The following is a 20,968-nucleotide window of genomic DNA, read 5'->3' on the forward strand; positions in this document are numbered from 1 at the left end:
ATATGCTGTTTTTGTGCTCCATCCAATAATAATTGATTGTGCCAAACCTGACAGTTTGACCTCACACTTTATTTCGATCTACTCTGCTCTTCACCTACATTGACTTCTGCAATTTTTGCTTTTCTTTAGAGTGCATTTTAGAATGAGCCACAGAATATTTAGCATACTAGCACCCAGGTTTATTTCTCTATTTCTATTTATTAATAAAATTATGGCAATTGAGTTGGTAGTGGAAACCGGGCTAAGCATCTGGTGGAGGCTCACGTGCTGCAGATGCACCCTGGGCAGGGAAAATGGAAGCAATGTGGACAATTCTGTACATTTAATTAAGTCATTTGTACGATTAAATGAAGACCTGCTGTGATTGTCCTAGGTTGGGAAAGGGTCAAAATCAGTGGAAGTCTAATGTAAGAATTGTTAGTCCTGACAACCTTATGGTAAACTCCACACGCCCCCCCCCCCCCCCCCAACTTTTTGCCTGCTTCATCCCTTACCTCATTTTCGTTGGTACTAGGACTGAGCACTTTACTACTGCCGAAGTGAGAGTGCTTCCTTCCCTAAACATGGAAACAGTTGTTCACCCCGCCCCTTTCATATTATTCTTATTTATGTTACTTAAGACCCTAGTAAAGTGGCTCGCCCAGTACCCAGGGCCTGTAAAGTAAATGCTACTTTGGGGCATGCAGCACTGATTGTGCCAACCACTTAAATAGCCCTCTAACCATGTCTCAGGCCTGACGCTTCAAAGCCTGTGTGTGCAGTTTATACCGCCACGTCGACCTGGCAAAATAAACCTTTTGCCATGCCTGAACAATCACTTTTTATTCAAATGTCACCCCTAAGGTAGGCCCTGGGACAACCCAAGGGGCAGATTGTAATGTATTTAAAATGTAGGACATTTACTTTAAAGTTGTACATGTCCTGGTAGTGGAAAAACTCCCAAAGTCGTTTTTCACTACTGCAAGGCCTATTTCTCCCATAGTATAACATTGGGATTACATTTAATAAATATAATTTCCAATTGGGAAGAGGTTAGGTCCAACAGTCTGTCTCTGGAATCCTACCTTAAAATCCTAATTTATGTTAAGGTGGGAATTTAAATTGCAGTTCTGTTAAAGCCACTTTTAGAAACTTGCCATTTTCTTACTTTATTCTCTTCCATGCTCATGACCACTCCCGGCCGGCATGAGTCACGGTGAGCGTGTGCTGATGACGGCCGGGAGCCATCAGGACCACGCCCGCAATTGAAATCTTCAGCACTGCGCCGGAATTCGTGCGGCAGCGATGAGGTTATCCATATGGTGCCTGCTGCCGGTCTCTGATCACATGACTTGGTTGGGTGACAGCTGGGCTCTGTGTATTCCCACTAGACAGTCACAGACAATGGGAGCTTAGGTGTGAATTGACCGACCATCCTGGCAGGATGGGAAGGAGGAGCTGGACACAGCCTCACTCACACCTGAATAGGCTGTCCTTTCAACACACAAAGGGCTGCATACACCCCTGTAGTGACTCTGGAGCCAGGGCAGGATGGAGGGACAGTGTGCACTTCAAAAACAAGTATTTTAATTCTCTCCTACTTCAAATCCACAACTGGGTATACGTACTGGACCTCTGACACCACCTCTTCAGAACACCACTGGACTTGTGGATGCTCTGCCAGGAAGGACTGCCGTGTTTCTGAAAGGGCTGCCACTCTGAAGGCGTTGCTGTCTTGCTGCGCTGACATGCTTCCCTCTTGCCTGGGGAGGAAGAACTGGACCTGGAACCCATCTTGAACCCAGGATTCAAGAGTGACTCAAATGGCTAGTCAGCCGACCTCCTGATCGGAGTCTCGGGGACATAACCAGCTCCCCACAGCTCCGGACTTCTCTTCAGTGAGTTCCTGACCCTAAGAGAAAACTCTCAGGTCCTCGGCTCTTGGTAGTTGTTTTTAACCTCTGAATGTCAAGCTTTTGGGCTCTTTGTGAACTGGCCGCTTGGTCAATAACTTAACCACTCGCACAGAGAATCAGAATCAAGTGCTAATTTACAGTTTATTCTTAAATTCACAATTCCGGTTCTTATTGGATTTTTGTTATTTTGGTCTTGTTTTATTTATAAAATTAAGCTCGAGTTTTCTAACCTAGTGTAGAATGCTTTTTTGTGTGGTGTTTTACCCGTTTTGCTGTTTGAAGTGTTGCACAAATACTTTAGAGGCAATGTGTAAAGCTAAGCCTGACTGCTCTGTTCCAAGATACTGGAGGGTGAGCACAGGTTAATTAAAGGTGTTGTGTACCTTACTCAGACGAGGATTGTGGTTACTGATTGACTAGGGCTTCTACCCTAGTCAGCCAGGAACTCCATTCTAACAAGTTGACTTGGTGGACATGGGCTATTTGGATAACCTGCCCAGTGATGGTTATTTAGTCTATATGACCCGTTCATGCAGCTGCTGCACACTCCCGCAGTACAGCATAACCTTTCAAGGCTCAACAGGTGTGGGCAGCTGGCTATTAACATTGAAGTCCATTCTGATCTAACTGGTCTTTGATGGTTCCCGATTCTGTTGTCGGCAGTCTGTGGATAATCGTAGAGTGGTTTTTGAATGTTCAGTGATATTGACGAGAGATCCTAGCTGCAGGACAGATTACTTTTGCGGCTTTTTCCAACCTTCTGTAGCACCTTGTTTAGCTTATCTTTTTTAATGCCTAACGCATGCATTTCACCCGGTGCTTTTCCGTGCTTGCTTTGGCATCTTTTGTTAGCAGTCCACCCCCCCCCCTAACCCCTCCCCACCCCCACGTCAGTCTGAGGTGATTCGGTCATGCCCGAGATGAGTGTCCTGCCTCCGAGTGTCTACAGGTGCTAATGTTAGTAGTCTGAACTGTAATCTTTATTGTCAAGTTTGCTGTAACTTTAAAGAAAAGGCTGCGTAAGACTTCATTCTGCTATATGGAAACTATGTGCATGTGTGGTTCTTTCGTAGTTTGAGGTAGTTGTAATTTTTTTAAATTGTAAGTAATTTAGCACTTGGTGTTAGAAGTCCTTATTCAGTTGTCCCACAATATGTTGGATTGGCAGGTAATGTTGAAGCCCTCCACTTTTTCCTTTGCAGTGTAATAGAAGAATTCACATGCCTATTGAAAGAAGACAGCAGTGGAAAGTTTGTCACTGGTCCTAGTTAAATGTAGAGCAGCAACAGATGTCCGTTTTCCACCAGAACCAAGCCTTTGTTTTGGCCCAGACTGCAACACTATTTCATATCTGTGCAAGTTATAACTGATAATTGGATATTTTGCAGGGGTACTCCCACCCCGCCACAGCCCTACTCATTTCTCTAATACGGTCCAATAATTTAGTCGTTTTCCCGTCTTTCTTCTTACACCCTTTTTTTCCTTAGTTTATTCCTATGTAGTACATGGCATTCAGGAAAGAGCAAGGTGTTTAAGTCCTCGTCCCTGACCTAGAGCACCGTTTGCTGATAAGTGTCAGTTGGTGCATTGAATAGTTGTGGCCCTGCCTCTCTAATCACTGTCCGCCTCTAGGAAGGTGCTTATGCATTCTAGCGCTCCCTGAATATTGTTACTTGGATCTAAGGACACAGATCTGTATGTATGTATGTATGTATGTATGTGTGTGAGTTATATCTCCAGCACAAAAAAATGCATGCATTGTCGGTGTGTGACAAAATGAGCTAGAATGAATCCCACCAGCCAGTACTGACACCATTGCTTGGTGAAGTTAGTTGGAGGAGGATTTGTGTTGTACTGCTTCATGACCCTGTGTGAACATGCTACTTCCATGCAGTAATGCCATTGACCAGTGGAGGGATGCAGTGAGTTGTTTAAACACCAGCCCCACTCAAATAGCTTGTAGGGCATTGGCCTACCTGACTTTGCAAGGGTTCTGAAGCAATTCCTGGTATATAAGGCTACTGAAAACATGGCTTTTCACGCAATAAATTTCATCTCTCTTGCGTTATGATTCTCACTGCCCATGCCAGCGCCGGGACACTTCCTACGGAGGTAGCTGCGCGCTTTATAAAACTCAGTATTATTATATTATTATTATAAGGTTGGTACATGGATGTATGGCAGTTGAACCTGGGTTATGACAACCTGGTCCGGGCCATCTGGGCTATCTCGCCTATTGATCCCCAGCCGCTCCAAGGGCATCCAACAACAATGCCACTACTAGACACCAGTGTCAATACCTCCATCAGTACCTGCCTATAAGCCAGCGTATGCAATCAAACCCTCATCTGTCGAAATGCTTACTGGTACCTAGCCAGGAAGATACAGAGTCTCCAATCCTGAAACGGCTTCAGCAGGAGTTTGACACTAGACAATATTGCCATTTCATTCACCCGGTTGCTGGCAAGATTTCCACTAAATCTGCACCACCACTTTCAGAGATTATACTTTGTGGGAAAACTTTCTTCCAGGCCCTGCTCCTTTCAACCTGTACCCAAGAGATACACAACCACCAGCCCTGTCCCTCTGCCCATAGTCCTCTTACCCCCAACTTCTAATTCCCTTTTAACACTACTCCCATGCACCCCTCCTCACTACCTTTGCCAGAATCGCCCGATCTATCCCCCCTTCTGATTCACCACTCTTCCGAAGGGCCTTCAATTCTTGTAGTCCGTCACTAGGTGAGTTTCCCATAGACAACCTCTGGGAAGATTATATTATGGACCTCCAGGTGACCATGACTTGGAACATTACTGAGTCAGAGCTTCAACCCCTGATGACACTGCAGTATACCACAAGGTCATTCTGAGGGGTACAGAATACCTTACGGTTGACGTTCATATCACCCATGAGGAGGACATTTTATTTTCAGATTTGCTCTAAAAGTCAGAGCCCTCAGTAGAATTCCTCCATATGGTCAAGGGCATGTTAAAATCCACCACTTATTACATGAAGGAGCCCTTCAAATCTAGGGTGGTCACACATGGGGTTCAAAAGTTCATACCCTCCCCCAGCGAGCCAACATACATTAGGATACCGGTCCCATCACACTCCCTGGTAATCCACCCGGCCTTCAAGCATACTTCTGCCAAATTCCCAGTTGATGCTCCTCCACATAAGAGCAAAAAGATGGATGCAGCAGGCAAGAGGTTGGCAGTGGGAGCATCTCCCTATTGAGAAGTAGGCAGTTTAGTCAGTCTCCTCTTCAGTTATGACTGCTCACACTGGGAGGAGATAGAGAAGTTATTTGGTCTCGCGGAGCAGTCCTGGAAGAGGAGGGAGGAGATCATGTCTGAGGGTAAGGTCATCTCAGACACCAGTATATGCTGGGCAATGGATGCAACAGACTGCGCCTCCAAGGGCATCAATATCCGTGTCATCCTTGGGCCCCATGTCCATCTGTGTCTCCTGGCTCAAACCTGAGGTGGAGCAGCAATTCCTCAACCACCTGTTTGACAGGGAGCACTTCTTGGGCTACAGGTTGATGACATGCTCGAAGATAAAGGATACGGAGATGACTAAGTTCATGGGGGGCCTTCCAGTCTACTCCAAACAGGGAGCTCCTTTCAGAAGCACCAGTCCAGAGGGGCAAGCCAACACTAACTAATCTGAACATCCCCAATGCTACCAAAGGCAGCAGCAGGCGTGCTATCACCAAGTTGGCAAGGGTTACAACACGGGCTCCTATAGAGGAAACAACAGGGGGGAAAGGTAAGGGGGGCTCTGCAAGGCAGCTACCACCTCTGAGCTGCCCCACCTCCCTCCCAATCACACATCACTCAATCACACATTAACTGCTCGGGGTGATTCTGTGATTTCCTCTGCCGCTGGGAGACCACCAGAAAGGACAAATGGTTCGTTTCTGTTGCCCAACAGTGCTATTTCCTCAAAATGTACTCCCACCCCCTCGCCCCACATCAGGCCATTCAATTCAAGACACACACTCTGCAACAAACTACTCTCCCTCTTCAATAAGCGGTTCATGCCCTTCTGCAAAAGGGCACCATAGAAAGGGTATAGCTGCAGCACAAAGTGAGTGGTGTATACTCTCTCTACTTTCAAATCCCCAAGACAGACGGCTTCCTAAGATCCCTCAACAGATGCTTCATATCTGAAAAATTCAATTTACAACCTGCAGGATCTCACCCCCTTCTTCAACAGACTTCATGACAGCACTCTTGCTCAAGGATGCCTGTTTCCGGGACCCAGCCACCCTGCCCTCTGGAGCCCTTGCTTTGTGGCAAGTGTGCAACACTACCTGTTCAAATTACTTTCTTTCAGTAACCACAGGCCCAAGGGTTTTTACAAAGTCCTTAGCAGTGGTGGCTGCATATTTGTGCACGGCTGACATTCCTGTATTCCTCTCCATCGTCGATTGGCTAACCAAGAGCAGCTGAAAGTTAGTGTCTGGTGCTCTTTCAAACAGTGTCCTTGCTTTACAGCTAGGGATTTAGTATATATACCTCCAAGTGTCTTCTGCAGCTGCTTCTACAGCACATCCTACAGTCAAATTTAAAAACAGTCACATGCGAAGCCTATCCCAACAAGTAAAGTTTCAGCACCTCCAGTTTTTCAAGACCAAACATCAGCTCACACTTTACACTGCCGCACACCTTTTAGGAATGATGTCCTCCTGCATCATCATTCCTCATGCACGTGCACCCCCTTCAAAAGTGTCTAGCAGCTGTGTGGTTTCAAGCGGAGTGTCTCTAAAAAGATATAGTGTTGGTACAGGTTAAGGCACCCTGCTCACTGCACTTGAACACCAATTTGCAGCGGGATCGCCCTATTACAGACCCGGGTGTGCACATGAGCATTAAGACAGACTTGTCTCATGTGATAGGTGTGCAGATCCAAATTCAGTCTAAAGAATGTGACCCTCTCAGCACTAGAGTCTCCATCGGTTATTTGGAACTGCTTGCCATTCACCTAGCCTTCCTGTTGATCTTTTGGAGCAAGGTTGTCCCCATTAAGACAGACCTGACTGTCATGCACTACACAGATATCCCTCGGATCTCCCACCTAGGGCAGAGAATCTGGCACAGGGCACTCTATTGCAACATTCACATCATGGCAGAGCAGCACCAAGGGGTGGATTATGACTTTTCGAACCTGCTTAGCAGGACTCGTTAGCAATTCCACAAGTTGGAACTCCAACCTCAGATCCTTCATATGTACTTCAAGCATTGTCACCCCACACCTAGACCTGCTCGCTACCCTGGAAAATGCAAAATGTCAAAACTACTCTACTAGGTAACTACATCCACAGTCCATGGGCAATGCTCTACAGATCAATTGGTCAGGGATGTTTGTTTCTTGAAGTTGGTCCAGTGAGCTACCCACAACATGGTCCGGTTATGCAGCAACATGGAAGAGGTTTATACATTACTACATTTCAGAAACATTTGGACCCTTTAAAACTCGTTCCAGGAGATTATAGCCTCCATTTTGCATTTCCAAAAGACTGGCCTTGCATGCATCTTTTTGCCTACACTTAGCAACAGGTGTAGCCTACATACAGAACAGTGGTGAAAATCTCTGTTCAGGATACACTGTGGTAAAGGCCTTTTTGGAGGGCCTCATGTCGGATCCCCTAAAGGACCTTCCATTCCAATGTGCGGGGACCGCAGCATAGTCCTCAGAATACTAGTGTCAACTCTTCACAGCCATGCCCTCTGTAGTTCATGTCTTTGTAGGTGGTCTTCCTTGTAGCTATTACTTCAGCACATGAGCGAGCTGCAAGAGCTCAAGCTACAGAAGCCTTTCATTCAGGCTCTAGATCTTAGAACTTATCCCATGTTATGTGCTGATTCTGAAGTGGGGCCTACCTTCCACCTTAACCAAACCATAGGGCTCCCAGTCTTCTCTCTGCAGCCGGATTCTGTTGCAAAAATTGCACTGCACACATTAGATGTCAAAAGGATTCTCATGAGCTACATGGACTTGACCAAATCCTTTTATACTTAAGACCAGCTCTTTGTCTCCTTTACAAAACCTCATATGGATCACTCCATCTTTAAAGCTGGGATGTTTGTCTCATTGGCCGACTGCTGGCACCGTGGGCCACATGTGGCCCTTTTTAGTGACTCCTATTGTCCACTGGTAGGCGTTCACCTGGTGGCCATATGGTACGGTGCACAGTTGGGTTACATACTGGTCCTCATGGTCTGATGAATTTGCCTGCAAGTTGATCTTGGCAACGAAACATGTCAGCTTTTTGAAACATTTTGGTCTGAACCGGTTAGTGTTTTTACCATGAGCCTCGGCTTACATAGTAAAGTATGTGAGACCAGCTGTTTAGACTTATTTTTATTATTTTTCTGTTAGAGAAAGTAAGTACCTTGTTTGTATTTTGACGACACTTATATCATTGTATGCAGAAGTGTGAAGTAATTTTGAGTACTTGATTAGTCTTTACATATACTCAGCGTAGGTAGAGACACTCACTTTGTTTGGATTCTCCTGCTAAAATAGGAAAGTGCCAATGATGATGCAGCGAGATAGTTGGTTAATATTGGCCATCAGGCTCATGGTAGTAGTTTATGTAAGGCACTTCCAATCATTTTTATTTTTTAATATGTCCCTTGATGTAAGGTCCACTTGGTTATACGTACCCAATGGGTTCTTTATCTAGGATGCGATTATTACGACGCACCAACACTGCGTACAGTTCTGCCAATTGGATGGGTGAATTAGCAGTACCACGAGTACTAACATTATTTAGATTCTTTCCCTGAAGAAGTCCAGTGTTCTGGACTAAACGTGTTGGCTGTTATCTGCTCTACATGCCTATCATATATGAACTGTGACCGAATAAAAAGACTTGCATGCATTTGTGAAACTCTTATTGGACTGTTTGTTCATTTACATGTTAATGATACAATTATCGTGTGGTGCACCTTTTACTTTATTTAAATCCACTGGCACCATGCTTTGTTGATTTAGGATTATACCACAACATATGATGTGACTGAGTTGCACCAGAACATCACTGTCCTAAAATTGACCTGTTTGAGGACCTTGTTAGAAGTGATATTAGAAAGTCTAAAGGTCATTGACATTGGGGTTTTGTTGTTTTTGATAGCCAGGTGGTTTGCCTAGTGCATTCACAACTTGTCCCCACAAGGCAAAGAGGGGTAACTGTGGCCTTCTTGGGAAGAGCTCACTTGTATATATCTTGGGCAGCCACCTGGGCAACTCCACACATCTTTACCAAGCACTGTTGTGTTGCTATCGAAGTCCGTCAACAGTCTCGAATTGGACAATATGTGCTAAGAACATTAATTCAGACATCTGCATCCTCCCATCTATAAATATTCATATTATATGATTGTTTAAAATAGCAGAAAGAGAAAGTGAACAATACTATTATGGTGTGTGGTAAGTGAGTTGCTGATTCAGGTCTCCCTGTCTTTCTCGCCCCAGAAAAAGATAAAAACTGTCAGCTGCTCTGGGATTCTCGCTTGGCACGCCTCATTTTGGGCAGTGTTTTACACACTCCAGTTTGAAAGTTCACCGGCTGCCACTGCTGGACTTCACTGGTCGAGGTGAACCGAAAAATCTTTTCTCACTCCTATTCATACCCTTAGTTGTCAGCGTGCCTTTGTCTTGTTGCGGTCTCATGGGTGTTAACTGCTGCTATTGACTGAGTACATGTATACCTTACAAGTAGCATGTGCCTTATCCATGTGTGCTACCCCTATTGGATTGTTTGGCCTCCGCTTCTTAGCCGGCCATGCAGTTTCTCTGTATGCAACTGTTTAATTGCTTGGAATGAGCTACTCGCAATAATCTTTCTCCTTAAATACTGTGAACTGTAAGTCCCTATTCTGAGTTATTTTTCAAATGGATTCACAGTCTTTAAAACTGTCTGGTATGCTTAATATTTTATAATGAATATAGAATATAATCTCTACGATATGCCGCACTTACAAATGACAAAATTTGCACGTGAAGTTACACTGGTTGTCTGCTTTTCTAGCTGCAAAGCAACTTGAACTTGCTCCATAATCTTATCTTTGGTTCATGTTTCTTAAGATTTGTGGTGGATTGCTCAAAGTGCCATTGCTTTCTTCTGGTAGTTCAGTTCATCTCACCTTCTGAAACTCAATCCCAGATCCTGGACCTGGGCACCTAGTCATGTGCTATGTCCCTCTTGTGGACAACATGAAAGCTATGTTGGTGGAGAAGAGTGGCTCAATGGTTAGAGCGGCAGACCCTGATGCAGAGGTCTAGCCCGGACCAGGGTTCAATTCCCCGCCTCGGCGGGTCTTGAGTTCAAAATTCCACGGACCTGATCATTCTCGCCTCGGTGCCTATTCCAATCATGGAGTCCCACTCTGCAACTCTGGGCACTAGCTTGCTTAATATCCACAACTGCCCCCACAACGCTAAGGATGCCTGGCCTCCACCTTGGGGGTGCCCAGGAGTGGACGCCTCACAGGGAAAGCCAGGATGGGTTCCACAGCGGTATTCGTACAAGCGCCTTGGGACCCTTGCGGGTGAGTAGTGTGCTATACAAGTATCAATTTATGTTCCTGTTAGAGCAGTAGCACTTTCAAATGTCCATACCCTATTCGTCAAGATTTCTGTGCATTTAGGATAGGCTAATCCTTTTGGAATTTTTCATACAGCACTATTTCATTTGGAAATCTGGGATTGATGAGTGTATGCCTGGCAAAATGTCATCCTTGGAGTCCTGTATCATTGATTTACTGTCTGAAAGTTTTCCATGTCTCTGTGTAACCAGTAACAGACTTCCACCATACTCCTTGGTATGGGACTGTGAAAGGTCCTTGTTCTTGAGGTGCGCTAATGTTACGTTAACAGGAGAGTCAATTGGAATAGCGTGTTTTTGGAGCAACTGGTGGGAACATTAGTGTGTGGCAGTGCAGGTAATATACGGAAAGTGGGTAGAGTGTTCTGGATATTGTGAGGATGCGTAGAGAAATACTGACCTAACTTGTCGATCCACGTGTTCGCACTAGAGAAGTTTTCGTACAGAGCCTGGAGAGGACCTTTAGGTTCTTTCCTGAAAAGAGGTTTGAATTTTTCAATTGTTGGCACAGAGGACATATTAAAGTAAGATTGTGAATTGGGAAGAAATGTCAGCTTTTTCTAATACTGCATAATCTGGGGATAGATCTTTTGCTGAACAAGGTTGGGGCGGGGAGCTTTTTGAGTATATATTTTTTTTTAAGAGATATTCAAGGGGTCCTGGAGTGTAATGAGGGGGATGTAGTTTCTTCTAGCACCCAGTCTCACTGCTGCTTTTTCGGGAGTTTGGAGATGGAAGTCTGAATAAGGTTTATTAAGACCAATAGAACACACTCTCACTCATAAACTCATCTGCTGGGTTAAAGATCGTAATATTTGAATTTTGTTTTACTTTTGTTAGTTTGTCTACCCTTAGATGTGCTGGTTTCTGATAACTAGATACATTACCACTTAAGGTATGTGTCCATATTTCCACTTTACCATTAATGTCCTTATACAATCTTTCCAATTTCAAGGTACATTTTAGATGGCTTTGCTTAACCATGCTAACCATTTAAGCCACAGTTATTCTGTACCATCTACCAAACCAAGATAATGATTTTGTTTCGAGCTCTGTACGTTTTAGATAATACTTTGCAACGGCCATTCCACTTTGTTGCTTGGAGCCTTAAAGTTTGCGAACATCAAAAGGAAACGGATATAAAAGAGATCCCTGGCAATGTACTACACAGTGCACCTACAACTATCAAAGCAAAGGAACTCTGTCTTGGAGATTGAGAAAGTGTCTGTAGCCAGGAAGTGATATCTGCTTAGATTATCACTATGTAGCTTGGGCTCTTAAAATGGACGTAGCTCATGACCTAGGGACTCTTACTCCAAGATGTCTAATGTTTGTAACTCTATCCTGCTGCGGAATCCACTGTCCGTATAGGACATTGGTTTTTCCAATTCACCAGAGACGAAACCTATGCTAAAGGGCCTTCCTGATCTCTTGTGCGGAATCCACTGTCCGTATAGGACATTGGTTTTTCCAATTCACCAGAGACGAAACCTATGCTAAAGGGCCTACCTGATCTCTTGTCGGGTAATAAGTTTAGTGTTGGCTCATGTAAGCTGGATCTGGAGGCTTCTGATGACAAACAGATTGGAAGGCTGATAAGTTTGATTTGATTCAGTAGAGTTGGTAGTTATATGTTAAGTGAAATACAGTTGTAAAATTCATGTCAGACTTTCATAATGTTAAGGAACGAGGGACTATAGGTAGATTAAGAACATTGCCTAGATTTGTCCAGGAACAGCCTCATTCTTAAGAATTCCATGAATTTCATGTTTGTTTGCGTAGTTTTAGTAGGAAGGTATCCAGGTACATAGAAGCTTCGAAGCTTTGTTTACTGCCAGTCTGCCCTTGTTTTGCTTTTGAATGACAAATTTCCGTCACTGCTTGACTTGAACATGGTTTGAATTGTTTCCCCGACTAGCCATAAGCCATGTTCTAAAACGATCCAGTGAATCTTGTCAAAATTGCATATAGATCAGTCCATTTTTCTACATATTTACTTTGAAAATTTCTAAAGTCAAGGCAGGCCCTTCACCTGTACTTGATACATACAAGATAGTTTTGTTCCTGTGATTATGCATCCTCTATTAAGGCAGTGGCTATGGGAAGAACGCTTTCAAGCCCTCTATTCCACAATGAGTGTGGTTCTGTTGTTTACAGAATGGTCTTTGTGTTTTTTGGGGAAATACCTGGCCGAGCATTGACTTTCGTTATTGAAGTATGTATCATGGGGGAGGGTGAACCTGAAGGGAGGGTGAAGGGGAGTGGGGGGGGGGGGAGGTGAAGAGGGAGATATGGGGAGGGGCAAATTTGCTGCTATCTGCCAGGCTGCCTTAGTGACTGCTACTGAAACCTTCTTTGGGCTTCATGTTGAATGATGGCTTTGGAACTGCTGCCCGGTTTGGTCTGACCGTGTTGAAAAACACCATTGACTGGACCTTTGACTTTTTCTCAGTACAATCTTACCCGCCCCCCACCGATCCTATACATTTCAAAGCAAGTTTTATTTGGTACGTTGCATAGCAGACCACACACATAAAATACATACATAGAGGTCTCCAGACTCTTCCAACACAACAATAATACAATCGCAGATTTTCCTCAATCTCATTGTGCTTTCAGAAAACATACCACATTAAAGATGGCTTCTGCAATTAGCAGTTGCACCTTGAAGGAAGTTCAGCTTTTTTAACAAATGTATAATAAATGTCTTTCTTGGGATCTCATAAAATATACAATTTAAAAAAAGGAATGTGTCCTATGTGTCTGGGAGCTTTCCTAAGCATAGAAGGAATTGAGCCTGAGAATATAGATCTAAAAGTCAGTTCTGTGCTGATTTTTGTGCAGCAGCCCACCGTATACCCTTCTGGGACCTACTCTTTAGGCTTGCTGCCTAGTTAGATGGAAAGCAAGGGAACTAAATGGAAAATGAACCGGACAGGGAATGGGTACCTAGTAGACCACCTGTGCTTCCTTAATTTTTCTCTGCTTTCTCAGGTAAGCCTGGTCTCTAGCAGAGGCAGTAATACCACATGTGCATGGAAGTTTGCAAAATTACCACCTTAGCGCTTGAGTGTGGTACATGGAGGGGAGGACTTGATTAAAGTGAACGACTATCTTTAAAATAAGATCAATAGGAAAGGACTCCAATGAGAAGGACTAAAATCGCTAGTTTAGGACTTGGATGCGCAATATTCAAGTCTTTGTTGCACCGTTTCTATTCAGATGAAGGAACTGATGGCTCTAGAACAGGCTTTTCCAACGAGTAGCTTGTGAGTTACTGGTAGCTCTCCAGCTACCTGTAAGTACCTCTCCAGTGTGCAGTTCAGCCTACTAAATTGGCAGCTGCTTGGGTGAATTAATACACGTATACCAAAATTGAGAGAATACATTTGAGACACAAGTGTGCTTATTTTCAGAATTCATAAGCCAAAATTTGGAAAAAAAATAGCTGAATTTCCAAAATATATTTAAAGCTGATATTTGGTTAGGTGACCCACTTGTGGGACACCCCCGCGCCGCACAGCCACCAGCTGCTGCGTGTGCCCCCAGTGCCTGCCTCTGCCTCAGCGCCGACCTCGCTGCCGCCTTGAGCACTCCCCTTTGGTTTTAGCCCGTTTTTGTCTGAAATTTGTGCTTGTTTTCTTTCTGTGCCCAAGATCGTTTTCCTACTGTTTTTCCCCCGTTTTGACCTGTATTATTGCCTGTTTTTTCTGTGCCGTTTTCTCTTCGTGTTTTGACCTGTATTATTGCCTGTTTTTTCTGTGCCATTTCCTCTTCGTGTTTTTGACTTCCACTGTGCCTGTCTCCTTCCTGCTTGCCCGCCTACCTCGCCGCCCTCCGCTCTCCCTCCCCGCTCCCGCTTCCCGCCACCGCCATTAGCCCCGCCCCTTTTTCTTCTGTACCCTCCCCGCTCCCGCCTCCCAGCTGCTCCGCCCACCCGCGCACTTCGCCTTAAATGGCGACCGTGCGAATGCGCAGCGGTCACGCGCAGCGGGCGCGCCGATTGTGCGCCGAAGGCGCGCCAAAGGTAAGCCCGTCTACGCCCGTCTACGCCCGTCTACGCCCGTCCGCGCCTGGACCGCGCCCAGTGCCAGGACCCCTGGCCCCCGAAGAGCCCGACCAACCCGCCTGACGTACTCCGCCGCCACCCTCACCGCACTCAACACCGGCCGACTCCCAGAATGCCACCTAGCCACTCCACGAGGTACCCACGGACCTTTCAGCTGCCACGCCTGCAAGTTCTCCTGCATCCGGACCAGCCTCGCACCAGCACCCGCCAAGACGAACACCAGCAGCACCCACCTCAAGTGCATCCTGCTCAACACCCGCTCCGTCCACAGACACGCCATCGAACTCTGGAACCTCCTAGACGCCACAGCCCCTGACGTTGCCTTCCTCACGGAGACCTGGATGAACGCCTCTTCAGCTCCCGACATCGCCATCGCTATCCCAGAGGGCTACAAGATCGTCCGGAGGGACCGAAACGCCAACCAGATGGGAGGAGGCATCGCCATCGTCCACAGGAGCACCATCCGTCTCACGACCAGCACCGACAACACCCTGACCAGCGCCGAACACCTGCATTTCCAGATCCACACCAACCCGAACACCACCCTCAGAGGCACCCTGATCTACCGACCCCCTGGACCACGCACGCAATTCAGCGAGGACATCGCCGACTTCGTCAGCCCGCATGCCCTCCCCTCCGCCGACTACATCCTCCTGGGAGACCTCAACTTCCAGCTGGAGAACAACAACGACCGCAACACCAGCACCCTGCTCGACAACCTCGCCAACCTGGGACTCAAGCAACTGGTGTCCACCCCCACCCACCTCGCCGGACACACACTCGACGCAGTCTTCTCTTCCAGCACAGACATCAACTTCAGCCACGCCACAGAGCTTCAATGGACGGACCACAGCTGCGTCCACTTCACCTTCAAGAGAACGACGTCCCACCACCACCAGAAACAGGCCGCCCGCAGAAGCTGGAGCAAAATCACAGCAGACCAGCTCGCCACCTCCCTGAGCCAGCACCCTCCTGCCAGCTCAGCGAACCCCAGCCAGGCCGCAGACAACCTCACGAAGTGGATCAACAACTGCGCGGACGAACTCGCCCCACTGAGGACCCCGCCCAGCAGACCCGGCAGCAAGAAGGCCCCATGGTTCACCGACGAACTCAAGAGCTCCAAGAAGAACTGCCGAGCCCTCGAGAGTCTGGAGAAGGGAACCGACACCGGACAACAGGACCTCCTTCAAACTTGCCACCCGGAAACACCACCAGCTGATCCGCGCCGCCAAGAAAACAGCTTTCAAGGACCGGTTGGACAACAACGCACACAACTGCAAGGAACTCTTCAACATCGCGAAAGAGCTTTCCAACCCCAGCGCAGGAAACGACATCACCCCATCGCAAGACCTCTGCAACTCCCTCGCTTCATACTTCCACAACAAGATCGCCGACATACACAACAGCTTCAACAACCAACCAACGCACACCATGACCGAACAACCACCCCCCACCACCACCCTCCACGCCTGGACCCCGATCAGCACCGAAGACACCATCTGCACGATGAACTCCATCCACTCCGGATCACCGACCGACCCCTGCCCTCACCACGTCTTCAACAAGGCCGACGCTGTCATCGCACCCCACCTGCGAGACATCATCAACACATCCTTCGACACCGCCACCTTCCCCGAGAGCTGGAAGCACGCCAAACTCAGCGCTCTTCTCAAGAAACCCACAGCGGACCCCACCGAACTCAAGAATTACCGCCCCATCTCGCTCCTCCCGTTTCCAGCCAAAGTCATCGAGAAGACCGTCAACAAGCAGATGGCCGCCTTCCTCGAGACGAACGGATCCCTCGACCCCTCACAGTCCGGCTTCCGAGCCAACCACAGCACCGAGACCGCCCTCATCGCCGCCACCGATGACATCCGAGCCCTGATGGACAATGGAGAAACAGCGGCCCTCATCCTCCTAGACCTCTCCGCGGCATTCGACACGGTCTGCCACCGCACCCTAGTACGGCGCCTCAGCAACATCGGCATCCAGGACAAGGCGCTGCAATGGATCATCTCCTTCCTCGACGGAAGAACACAGAGAGTCCGCCTACCACCGTACAAGTCAGAGGCCTCCGAAGCCATCTGCGGCGTCCCCCAAGGATCATCTCTGAGCCCCACCCTCTTCAACGTCTACATGAGCCCCCTCGCGGCCATCGTACGCAAACACAACCTCAGCATAATCTCCTACGCCAACGACACCCAGCTGATCCTCTCCCTGACCAACGACCCCGCCGCCGCCAGAGCCAACCTGCACGAAGGGATGAAAGAGGTAGCCGAGTGGATGACGACCAGCCGCCTGAAACTGAACTCGGACAAGACGGAGGTCCTCATCCTGGGCTCCTCACCCTGCGCCTGGGACGACTCCTGGTGGCCTCCCGCCCTGGGCACCGCACCCAAACCGACAGACCATGCACGAAACCTGGGCCCTGGGCGTCATCCTGGACTCCTCCCTCTCCATGACCAGGCAAGTCAACAACGTCTCCTCGGCGTGCTTCAACATCCTACGCATGCTACGGAAGATCTTCTGGTGGATCCCCACCGAGACCAGGAAGACCGTCACCCAGGCCCTCGTCACCAGCCGACTGGACTACGGCAACGCCCTCTACGCCGGTACCACCGCCAAGCTCCAGAAGAGACTCCAGCGGATCCAGAACGCCTCAGCCAGACTCATCCTCGACATCCCACGAACCAGTCACATCTCCGGACATCTGAAAGACCTTCACTGGCTCCCCGTCAACAAAAGAATCACCTTCCGCCTCCTCACCCACGCACACAAAGCCCTACACGACCAAGGCCCGAGCTACCTCAACAGCCGAGTCAACTTCTACGCTCCCAAACGCCACCTCCGATCAGCCAACCACGCCCTCGCCGCCGTCCCCCGCATCCGAAGAGCGACTACAGGAGGAAGGTCCTTCTCCTACCTGGCCGCCAAGACCTGGAACTCCCTCCCGACCGACCTGCGCCTGACCCAAGACCACCTCTCCTTCAGGAAGAAGCTGAAGACCTGGCTGTTCGAGCAGTAGCGGCACCCCCCCCCCCCCCCCAGCGCCTTGAGACCCTACGGGTATGTAGCGCGCTTTATAAGTGTCAATGATTGATTGATTGATTGATATTTCAGAGCCAGAGGCATTGCAGCTATGGCTTGTATGTACTACTTATGTAGAGCCATTCCATATTGACAAAGCCTTTTTAACATTACTGCTGGCAATGATACCTGATGCACTGAAGTGATCCCTGCTATAGTGCCCACTAATGTAATATTGTCCGATGTGGTCACATTACATCATTAGTGATATTGGTAGCTCTTGATGAGTGTAATTGAACATAAGTTAGCTCTTATTACAGAAAAGGTCGGAGACCCTTGCAGAAGGTACTAGCACTCGTCCATCTCTCCTATTCCACAGACTTACATTTTCTATCTTGTTGTGTGGTCTGCAAATTGCACAGTTTTCACTATTTTCAACTAACGTGTCCAGAACATCCAGCATTTTGGCTTATGGTAGCGTACCCAATACTTTGCCTCCAGAATGAGACTGTATCTTCATCCCAGCCCATTTTTGCTATGCAACTGTCTAACACCTATGTGCCTACAAAGTTCTCCAACTCCAGTTTAAGCGACAACATTTCAGGAGGAAGGCTGAAGGAAAGCCTGGATGACGCAGGTGATCTGAGAGGTTTGTGTGGTTCCTCTTGATCAGTTCGGTGCTCTTCTTGTGTGTGGGTATATAAGTTGTATTTGCATAGCACAAACTTTCCTAAATGGCAGTGGAGCACAGACCAGGCCACAGGAAAGGAAACAGTAGGTGTATGGAGAGTTAGCAGAGTCTCAAAGTGGAGATGAACTGTTTCTTCGTAGTGATACACTGCTCTTTAGAGAGGTGTCTTCAGCTCTTTTCTAAAATGAGGAAAGAATGAGACCGTACAAGATGATGATCCTGGGTGTGTAAATTGAGAAGGGATGATGCCTTTTTCTAATGTTTGACTTTCTTCGTCTCCAGTCGGATATATTGGCTGTGGGTGTGCCCATAGCCAACAGATAGAGGGGTTGGGAATGTATGCTGTCTGGAAGGCCGGGGGAAGGGCATTGTCACCATCCTGATGCAAAAAGTATGAGGGTCTTGAATAGCCGTTCTGAAGCAGCTTTCTAGCAGGAATGTTATCCCTTTGTTCAGGAGAGATGTTACCAGATAGTATTTATCTTTTAAGAATGAGGTTGGTGCTACAGAATGAATCAAAATGACTTATTGGACGAAAGTTTGGGTTCAAATCCATCCAGGTTAATAGTTTTGGAATGGTTGTTGTTACTATTTCTAGTGACCTTTCGAGTATCTGCTTGAAGCGCCTTAAAAATATTGTCCTAAAATGGGAGCAAGATATAGAAATCTACCTTGTGACTGATTAAGTGATGCTGTGCAATGACCTAAATAGGATGACTTCAGATGCTGATTGTGTATTTCAAGGCTCTGGTTCATTCATTGCACTATCATTCTAGGCGAGTGTTGGGCATTAAGGGACACCCTTAAGACCGTTCCTTAGGAAAATGTCTGCTTGCTTTTTAAAAGCGACAGTGTCTGGAGGCGAATATCACACACTAGTGGGATGCCTCCATCACTGTTAGGTGAAATATAAACCTGTCCAAATAGGAAGTCCTAAATCATAGCTGCATTCGGAGCTCTGATGCGCCCATCGCTGGACGCAAAGTCACCTTAGTCTCCCCCTCTGGGAGCAGAGGTGTAACCACAGGCCTGTTTGCTTGTTTTTTCCACATGGATTGAAATTGTGTTTCTCTCCACAGAGAGGTGCTTGGAAGACCATGAGCTAGTAGCTCACGTTCAGTCAACGATGGGAACGGACAGTAAATTTTTGTTCCGGAAGAACTATGCAAAATATGAATTTTTCAGAAATCCTGTGGTGAGTGGTTTTACTTTGTTTTATGGATGCATTTCATGTACAGCTGAATACATGAAGGCCTTGGAAGCCAAGCCTTGTCATTGTTGGAGTAATTAAAACAAGCTGTTGCTAAATTAAGACGATGGTTTTTCATAAAAAAATAAAACTGGCACATGGTCTGTTAAACCCTTTTTTAATTAAAATAAGGAATGACAAGTGTTCAGAATTAAACCATTGCCTCGGATTCCTGGAAGCATTTCAGCCAAAGTGTCAACCTTTTTCCAGTGACGCTGGAAGGTCAGCATAAGCGGGACTGAAAGGAGAGTATGTTGGAAGCGAACTTTGCCGATGCATTACTGCAAGCAAAAGCGTGTATGAACTGTACCGGGCCCTGTTCCACTGGTTGGTAGTTTGCTTCTTGATGTCAGCTAGAATTGTGAGTGAACTGCAACTTTGTTAACTTTACTTTAGCTAAATGTTGAATACATTTTACATACTTTCCTTTTGGCCTGAAGCCCTCAAACACACTCTTCAAATATTGGCATTTGATCTTGATTTGAAGTACTTTTACCCCCTTTGAGTTGTATAGACCAGACATCGGTGGTTCAGGTCCCTATGTTTTTTTTTGTACTTTAAATGTTAACCAAACCCAGAAGGGAGTTGCATATACTATGCAATTGAGAAATCTAAGACTTTTTAACATGAAAGTATACATTTTAATTGTTAATGTACCACACAGCTTTAGATCCTGCAGCATCTGAAACCTGCAACACATTAGAGCTATCATAGAATTAGAAAACATGTAGTACTTGTTAGAAATGGGGATCTCTAGTTGGCAGTTACCTGTACCTTGTCCAAGTAGGGACCCTTTCTTCTACTCAGGATGAGTAAAGTACACACCTAAGTTTGCCTGAGCTCACCCTCTGGTAGCTTCGCACAGAGCAGTCAGGCTAACCTACAGAGCCAATTTGTGAAGCATTTGTATATATTACGCAGTACAGTACGTCACTGAAAACACCACACCAGTGTAGAAAAAGAGTATCTATATCTAAAACAAACAAGACCAAAACGACAAAAATCCAACACACAAATATAAACAATAACTTTTAAAAGGTAAAAACAGTTATTTATATAAGTTATAAAATATGGATATCACTTTAAGCTCCAAGTACCTTTGATGCTTCAAAATCACAAGCAAAAACAGCCAAAAGGAAGGTGATGTGTTGGCTCCTTATAAATTGGTAAGGTGATGTGTCGTTTTTTTGTTCCAGCGGATGTGATGCATTGGTACCTTACTGCTGTGCAGGGGAGGTGATGTCTGTTCCTTACTGGAGAGGAGGTGATGTGTCAGTTTCTTACTGTGCGGTAGCCTTTCAATAGTGAAAAAATGAAATGCACAGCATTTCACTATCGGGTCATGTAATATACTCAAGGCCATGTCCTATCTTTAACATCCACTGCATCCTGCCCATAGGGATACCTTGGGACTACCTTA

General features: G+C 46.6%; 1 protein-coding gene across 1 annotated transcript in view; it reads left to right on the forward strand.

The window, feature by feature from the left end:
• GRB10 (growth factor receptor bound protein 10) overlaps window positions 1–20,968 on the forward strand; it is a 582,611-nt gene that overhangs the window by 385,676 nt on the left and 175,967 nt on the right. Inside the window, exon 7 of the mRNA XM_086964958.1 lies at window positions 19,379–19,494. Coding sequence (XP_086821084.1) covers window positions 19,379–19,494 — 116 coding nt within the window. The remainder of the gene's footprint in view (window positions 1–19,378; window positions 19,495–20,968) is intronic.

Source organism: Lissotriton vulgaris, chromosome 4_1 (genome assembly GCF_964263255.1).
Source record: "Lissotriton vulgaris chromosome 4_1, aLisVul1.2, whole genome shotgun sequence".
Lineage (NCBI taxonomy): Eukaryota > Metazoa > Chordata > Amphibia > Caudata > Salamandridae > Lissotriton > Lissotriton vulgaris.